Source organism: Globicephala melas, chromosome X (assembly GCF_963455315.2).
Source record: "Globicephala melas chromosome X, mGloMel1.2, whole genome shotgun sequence".
NCBI lineage: Eukaryota > Metazoa > Chordata > Mammalia > Artiodactyla > Delphinidae > Globicephala > Globicephala melas.
Window position 1 is genome coordinate 44826374 of NC_083335.1, and position 8934 is coordinate 44835307.

Sequence of the window (8934 nt, forward strand, 5' to 3'; positions counted from 1 at the left end):
AGCTGTGTGCCTTCTCACAGATGACTTGACCTCTCTGTTCATCAGTGTTTTTAACTAAAGCTTTGATAGTAACATTTCTGCTTTAGCATGGAGAGTAGAGAAGGAGTGATAGTATGCTAAGAGAAATAAGGCACCAAAGTACAAATTGTGCTTATGTTTCTGTTTTGGGTAGTGTGGTTCCCTTCAACAGTTCTTTGAATCTATACATGTGGATGAGATTGTTTAAAACCAGGAATGTATTCAGAATTGGAATAATCTCTATATTTTTGGTATAGTTTATGTACTTCTGCAATTTCCAAAATATAATTAGAAATTACTCTTTGTTCTTGAACAAATTAAGAACCCTTGTGCAATGAAATGGCACAAATGCCCATTTCACGTATGTTAATATTTGCAGAAAACCTCAGCACTATCTGTTTATGATTATGGTAATGTAGATGGATATTGTTTTGCTATCATTGCATCAGCTGTGAAACTACAGAATTTTACCATCCTAATGGGGCTTATCTCAATAAAGATTTAAGGAAATAATTTTGCTGTCATTTTGGAAATCCTATTATCATCTACTCAAAATTTGGCACTAGAATAATGTTTTCTTTTTATTCATTTGCTTTTGGAAGAAATAGGAAATTTAGAACAGGTTTTCTAGTAAATTGGTGATTGGCTAAAATTTTTTTCAGCAGATTGTCTACATTTTACCTGCTACTCAGGGTTCATTCAAGTTGCTAGTTTCTATCTACAAAATGCTACGTGATGAAAATACTTTCTTCAGTAAGTATAGGTTTCCTTTATTATGGGCATATTTTTTCCTAATAATAAAGGAAATAAATTGGTTCAAATAACTAGAAGTCCAGAGACAGAGCAGTCTTCAGAGTTGATGTAATTCCGAAGCTCCAGCTCTGCTTTTCTGAATTCCCTTATCTCTACTCTCATCTGGAGGGTGTTGGCTGCATTCTCAGGCTGATATTGAAATGGCTATAGAAGTTCTGGGCCTCATATCCAGTCAACATAATGTTCAGAAGGAAAGTGGTATGTCTAGCTTTTTGTTTTGTTTTGTTTTGCTTTTTGTTTGCTTTTAAAGATATCCAAGGTAAACAGGCTTCTCATGACTGACTGAAAAGGCTTCTCATTTACCAACATGACAGGTGATGGTAAATGAAGTCATATATAAGTGGAGCACTCTGCCATTTATTATTGCCTCCACATAGAGGGACCCTATGACCCACTTTTGTATCCTGCTTAATATATTTTCATATAAATAATTTCTTCTTTTAAACACTATCTCGATGTCTTTGAAGATAATATTTTCCTCATCTGCCTATTTGAAAACTGTCAGTGTCTCTGTTAGTAAATCATAATATTCTCAAAGAAAACATGATTATGTATATGTGATGCTGAGCAATTGATTAAAAATGGGAAGAAAACAATAGAAATTACATTTCTGATGCCATGTAAACAGATGATTTTCAAAATTTATGTATTCATTTTCTTAGTGAAAGACTACATTCACTTTGTAGATCTTCATAGCATCCCTCCATTTATCCAAGCAACACATGTTTGTGTAGAACAGAGAACCAGATACACATGTTAGAATCTTCATATTGCCACTTATTACCAGTGCTACATTGAATATATTATTTAAACTTCCTTAGCCTCTGTTTCCTCACCTGTAAGATGGATATAATAATTCTTAGCTCATAGCTTTTTGGTCATTCATTAAATATTAGTTTCTTTCCCTTAACATTTTTCTTTACCCTTTCCCACTTTTTCTTAATAAAAATCCTTAAACATAATACTGGTAACTAAAGAAATATCTACCAGCAACCTAAGTACTCAAGAATGCATGTCACCAGTCTTTCAAAGGTATTCTAAGACATTCCTTTTTCTTTTTCCTTTTATATTTTGTTTTCCTTTTCTTTTTTTTTTTTTTTGATATCTTTATTGGAGTATAATTGCTTTACAATGTTGTGTTAGTTTCTGCTTTATAACAAAGTGCATCAGCTATACATATACATATGTTCCAAAATCTCTTCCCTCTTGCGTCTCCCTCCCTCCCACATTCCCTATCCCACCCCTCCAGGTGGTCACAAAGCACCGAGCCAATATCCCTGTGCCATGCGGCTTCTTCCCCCTAGCTATCTACCTTACGTTTGTTAGTGTATATATGTCCATGACTCTCTCTTGCCCTGTCACAGCTCACCCTTCCCCCTCCCCATAACCTCAAGTACGTTTTCCAGTAGGTCTGTGTCTTTATTCCTGTCTTGCCCCTAGGTTCATCATGACATTTTTTTCTTAAATTCCATATATATGTGTTAGCATACAGTATTTGTCTTTTTCCTTCTGACTTACTTCACTCTGTATGACAGACTCTAGATCTATCCATCTCATTACAAAGAGCTCAATTTCGTTTCTTTTTATGGCTGAGTAATATTCCATTGTATATGTGTGCCACATCTTCTTTATCCATTCATCTGATGATGGGAACTTAGGTTGTTTCCATCTCCGGGCTATTGTAAATAGAGCTGCAATGAACAGTTTGGTACATGACACTATTTGAATTTTGGTTTTCTCAGGGTATATGCCCAGTAGTGGGATTGCTGGGTCATATGGTGGTTCTATTTGTAGTTTTTTAAGGAACCTCCATACTGTTCTCCATAGTGACTGAACCAATTCACATTCCCACCAACAGTGCAAGAGGGTTCCCTTTTCTCCACACCCTCTCCAGCATTTATTGTTTCTAGATTTTTTTGATGATGGCCATTCTGACTGGTGTGAGATGATATCTCATTGTAGTTTTGATTTGCATTTCTCTAATGATTAGTGATGTTGAGCATTCTTTCATGTGTTTGCTGACAGTCTGTATATCTTCTTTGGAGAAATGTCTAGGTCTTCTGCCCATTTTTGGATTGGGTTGTTTGCTTTTTGTTATTGAGCTGCTTGTAAATTTTGGAGATTAATCCTTTGTCAGTTGCTTCATTTGCAAATATTTTCTCCTATTCTGAGGGTTGTCTTTTGGTCTTGTTTATGGTTTCCTTTGCTGTGCAAAAGCTTTGAAGTTTCATTAGGTGCTATTTGCTTATTTTTGTTTTTATTTCCATTTCTCTAGGAGGTGGGTCAGAGAGGATCTTGCTGTGATTTATGTCATAGAGTGTTCTGCCTATGTTTTCCTCTAAGAGTTTGATAGTTTCTGACCCTACATTTAGGTCTTTAATCCACTATGAGCTTATTTTTGTGTATGGTGTTAGGGAGTGATCTAATCTCATACTTTTACATGTATCTGTCCAGTTTTCCCAGCACCACTTATTGAAGAGGCTGTCCTTTCTCCACTGTACATTCCTGCCACCTTTATCAAAGATAAGGTGTCCGGCTGGAAAACGCGGGCTGCCCCGAGGGGGCGGCTTGGCTGCTGGCGGTGTGGCAGATTAGTGAGGGAACGAGCAGAAAAGCGAACGGCCGTCTCTTCCCCTCTCCAGAGAGTGCTCGCGTTCCTGCTGGGGCTTTCGAGAATCTCGACGCAATCTTGCAAGCTGAGTATTTTGGAGTTCATTGGCATCACAACTTGAGTTGCAGCAGCGACGTGGCTGTAGTAGACGTGTCCTAGCAATGTGACCTCGGACGAGTCACTTAGTCTCTTAAGCCTGTTTTCTTAAACTCTAAAATGAAATTAATAATATCAGTAGTAGCTGTTTTATACAATGTGAAGATTAAATTAAAAGGAAATATAAAACAGCACACTCCATGGTATTTGAACTGACCAAAGACAACTTCAGACCTGTATAATGTAACAGAAAAGGTCAGAAAACATTAGGCAGTAGAAGTGTGAGCATATTAAGTAAGATGAACGTCCCGGGAAGCAGTTGTGGAAGCCCTAGTTCTGCAGATGTATCTAATGACTTTAAGGATGTTTGGACAAAACTAAAGGAGTGTCATGATAAAGAAGTACAAGGTTTACAAGTAAAAGTAACCAAACTGAAAAAGGAACGAATTTTAGATGCACAGAGACTAGAAGAATTCTTCACCAAAAATCAACAGCTGAGAGAGCAACAGAAAGTTCTTCATGAAACCATTAAAGTTTTAGAAGATCAATTAAGAGCAGGATTATGTGATCGCTGTGCAGTAACTGAAGAACATATGCGGAAGAAACAACAAGAGTTTGAAAATATTCGACAGCAGAATCTTAAACTTATCACAGAGCTTATGAATGAAAAGAATACTCTACAGGAAGAAAACAAAAAGCTTTCTGAACAGCTGCAGCAGAAAATTGAGAATGATCAACCACATCAAGCAACCGATCTTGAAACTGAGGAAGATGTTATTCCAGATTCACCAATAACAACCTTTTCATTTTCTGGCGCTAACCGACTACGAAGGAAGGAGAACCTCCACGTCCGATACGTAGAACAAACACATACTAAACTGGAGCACTCTGGGTGTGCACAGGAATTGAGAAAAATACCAAAGTCTTCAACTCATCCACCACATACACATAATGAACGTGAAATTCTAGTGGCTGACACTTGTGATCAGAGTCAAGCTCCAGTGGCTAATACACATGGAAAAAGCAGTTATCCTCCCGATAATTTAGCTACAGTTGTTGCTGAAACACTTGGACTTAGTGTTCAAGATGAGTCTGAATCTCGAGGTCCTATGAGCCCTGTTGGTGATGAGCTCTACCACTGTCTAGAAGGAGATCACAAAAAACCTTTTGAGGAATCTAGAAGAAATAGTGAAGATAGTTTAAGATTTTCAGATTCTAATTCAAAGCCTCCTCCTCAAGAAGAATTGACTACTCGGGTATCATCTCCTGTATTTGGAGCTACCTCTAATGTGAAAAGTAGTTTAGGTTTGAATACAAGTTTGTCCCCTTCTCTTTTAGAGACTGGGAAAAAAAAAACCATCTGAAAACAATGCCTTTCAGCAACACTTCTAATTCTAGATCAGAGAAACCTAGATTAAAATCTGAAGATGGTGCCCTTTTCACACATCATAATATTGGGGCTGAAGTGAAGAAGATCACTAACCAGTCATCTTCTAATAAGCAGATGCTTATAAATAAAAGTACAAGTGAACAGGATAGTATTGATCACATTAAAGATACTGTTACTGATAAAGATAAACATGTGGTACCTCTGAAATCACTGGGAGGCCGAACCAAAAGGAAGAAAATCGAGGAAGAAAGTGAAGATGAAGTAAGCTGCCCCCAAGCCTCCTTTGATAAAGAAAATGCTTTTCCTTTTCCACCGGATAGTCATTCTTACATGAATGGAGACTATGTGATGGATAAACCTCTGGATCTGTCTGATCGATTTTCAGCTATTCAGCGTCAAGAGAAAAGCCAAGGAAGTGAGAACTCTAAAATCGGATTTAGGCAAGTGACTCTCTCTGAGGTTTTGAAGCCTGTTCCAAAGGGCTCTTCCTCAAGCCGTAAGGCCTTGAGTGGGAGCTGTGGGTTAACCAGAGATTCCCCAGAAGAGCCCAGCAGCTTACAGGAGTCCCTCCTCCAGTCCTTGAATAAATCTCCAGATAATAAAACACTGTTACAAATAAAGGAAGAAAATTCTATCTTTAAAATCCCTCTACGTCCACGTGAAAGTTTGGAGACAGAGAATCTTTTTGATGACATGAAGGGTGCTGGTTCTTGTGAGCCTATAAAAATAAAAACCAGGTCAGTCCATGGAGCATGTGAACTTGCATCAGTTCTTCAGTTAAATCCATGTAGAATTGCTAAAACAAAGTCTCTACAAAACAACCAAGATGTATCCTTTGAAAACATCCAGTGGAGTATAGATCCAGGAGCAGACCTTTCTCAGTATAAAATGGATATTACTGTAGTAGATACAAAGGATGGCAGTCAGTCAAGATTAGCAGGAGGAGAGACAGTGGACATGGACTGTACATTGGTTAGTGAAACTATGCTTTTAAAAATGAAGAATCAAGAGCAGAAGGGAGAAAAAAGTCCAAATGGAGAAAGAAAACTGAATGATAGCTTGGAAGATATGTTTGATCGGACTACACATGAAGAATATGAATCCTGTTTGGTGGATAGCTTCCCCCAAGTAGCAGATGAAGAGGAGTCATCAACTGTTACAAAAAAACCCAACTCTCCTGGTGATAAACAAGATAAAGTCAAACAGAAAACATTTGTGGAGCCATATTTTAAAGATGATGAAAGAGAGACTAGCTTACAAAATTTTCCTCATATTGAGGTGGTCCAGAAAAAAGAAGAAAGAAGAAAATTGCTTGGACACACGTGTAAGGAATGTGAAATTTATTATGCAGATTTTCCAGCAGAAGAAAGAGAAAAGAAGTTGGCTTCCTGCTCAAGACACCGATTTCGCTACATTCCACCCAACACACCAGAGAATTTCTGGGAAGTTGGTTTTCCTTCCACTCAGACTTGTGTGGAAAGAGGTTACATTAAAGAAGATCTTGATCCTTGTCCTCGTCCAAAAAGACGGCAGCCTTACAATGCAATATTTTCTCCAAAAGGCAAAGAGCAGAAGACATAAATGTTGCAGCAAGAACAGGAGAGACGACAATATTCTTTTTATTTATAGTTAAAGTTGGTATTAAACATTGATTTTTTTTGATCTTCTGAAAACTGATTTATAAATCATTTTTCTATTGAAAATGTTTTGAAATAGCATTTACCCATCACACAGATGACTATTTAAAAATGGATGTTTGTCGTATTTTCTTGCTTTTGCACCTTTAAAATAATAAGGTGCTTTTATTTTGCACTCTAAGTTAAAAGTTGTTTATTAGTTTATTTGGTAATACCTAATTACAGTTTTGAAAATAAAAAAAAAAAAGATAAGGTGTCCATATGTGTGTGGGTTTATCTCTGGGGTTTCTATCCTGTTCCATTGATCTATCTTTCTGTTTTTGTGCCAGTACCATACTGTCTTGATTACTGTAGCTTTGTAGTATAGTCTGAAGTCAGGGAGCCTGATTCCTCCAGCTCCATTTTTCCTTCTCAAGATTGCTTTGGCTATTCGGGGTCTTTTGTGTTTCCATACAAATGGCGAAATTTTTTGTTCTAGTTCTGTGAAAAATGCCAGTGGTAGTTTGATAGGGATTGTTTTGAATCTATAGATTGCTTAGGGTAGTAGAGTCATTTTCACAATGTTGACTCTTCCACTCCCAGAACATGGTATATCTGTCCATCTATTTGTATCATCTTTAATTTCTTTCATCAGTATCTTATAATTTTCAGCATACAGGTCTTTTGTCTCCTTAGGTAGGTTTATTCCTAGATATTTTATTCTTTTTGTTGCAATGGTAAATGGGAGTGTTTTCTTGATTTCACTTTCAGATTTTTCATCATTAGTATCTAGGAATGCCAGAGATTTCTGTGCATTAATTTTGTATCCTGCTACTTTACCAAATTCATTGATTAGCTCTAATAGTTTTCTGGTAGCATCTGTAGGATTCTTTATGTATAGGATCATGTCATCTGCAAACAGTGACAGCTTTACTTCTTCTTTTCCGATTTGGATTCCGTTTGTTTCCTTTTCTTCTCTGATTGCTGTGGCTAAAACTTCCAAAACTATGTTGAATAAGAGTGCTGAGAGTGGGCAACCTTGTCTTGTTCCTGATCTTAGTGGAAATGCTTTCAGTTTTTCACCAGTGAGCATGATGTTGGCTGTGGGCTTGTCATATATGGCCTTCATTATGTTGAGGACAGTTCCCTCTATGCCTACTTTCTGCAGGGTTTTTATCATAAATGGTGTGGAATTTTGTCAAAAGCTTTCTCTGCATCTATTGAGATGACCATATGGTTTTTCTCCTTCAATTTGTTAATATGGTTTATCACATTGATAGATTTGCGTATATTGAAGAATCCTTGCATTCCTGGCATAAACCCCACTTGATCATGGTGTATGATCCTTTTAATGTGCTGTTGGATTCTGTTTGCTAGTATTTTGTTGAGGATTTTTGCATCCATGTTCATCAGTGATATTGGCCTATAGTTTTCTTTTTTTGTGACATCCTTATCTGGTTTTGGTATCAAGGTGATGGTGGCCTTGTAGAAGGAATTTGGAAGTGTTCCTCCCTCTGCTATATTTTGGAAGAGTTTGAGAAGGATAGGTGTTAGCTCTTCCCTAAATGTTTGATAGAATTCGCCTGTGGAGCCATCTGGTCCTGGGCTTTTCTTTGTTGGAAGATTTTTAATCACAGTCTCAATTTCAGTGTTTGTGATTGGTCTGTTCATATTTTCTGTTTCTTCCTGTTTCAGTCTTGGCAGGTTATGCATTTCTAAGAATTTGTCCATTTCTTCCAGATTGTCCATTTTATTGGCATAGAGTTGCTTGTGGTAATCTCTCATGAACTTCTTTATTTCTGCAGTGTCAGTTGTTACTTCTCCTTTTTCATTTCTAATTCTATTGAATTGAGTCTTCTCCCTTTTTTTCTTGATGAGTCTGGCTAGTGGTTTACCTATTTTGTTTATCTTCTCAAAGAACCAGCTTTTAGTTTTATTGATCTTTGCTATCATTTCCTTCACTTCTTTTTCGTTTATTTCTGATCTGATTTTTATGATTTCTTTCCTTCTTCTAGCTTTCGGTTTCTTTTGTTCTTCTTTCTCTAATTGCTTGAGGTGCAAGGTTAGATTGTTTAATCGAGATGTTTCCTGCTTCTAAAGGCGGACTTGTATTGCTATAAACTTCCACCTTAGAACTGCTTTTGCTGTATCCCATAGGTTTTGGGTCAATGTGTCTCCATTGTCATTTGTTTCTAGGTATTTTTTTTATTTCCTCTTTGATTTCTTCAGTGATCACTTCATTATTAAGTAGTGTATTGTTTAGCCTCCATGTGTTTGTATTTTTTACAGATCTTTTCCTGTAATTGATATCTAGTCTCATGGCGTTGTGGTCAGAAAAGATACTTGATAAAATTTCAATTTTCTTAAATTTATCAAGGCTTGATTTGTGA

At 36.9% G+C, this 8934-nt stretch overlaps 1 protein-coding gene across 1 annotated transcript; it reads left to right on the forward strand.

The window, feature by feature from the left end:
- The first annotated feature begins 3662 nt into the window (after positions 1-3662).
- Positions 3663-6591, forward strand: LOC115843943 (DNA endonuclease RBBP8-like). Its single transcript, XM_060292439.1, is given in 2 exon segments — positions 3663-4893; positions 4896-6591. Coding segments are annotated over 2 exon segments (2670 nt in total). The 5' UTR covers positions 3663-3837; the 3' UTR covers positions 6510-6591.
- The last annotated feature ends 2343 nt before the right edge of the window (positions 6592-8934 follow it).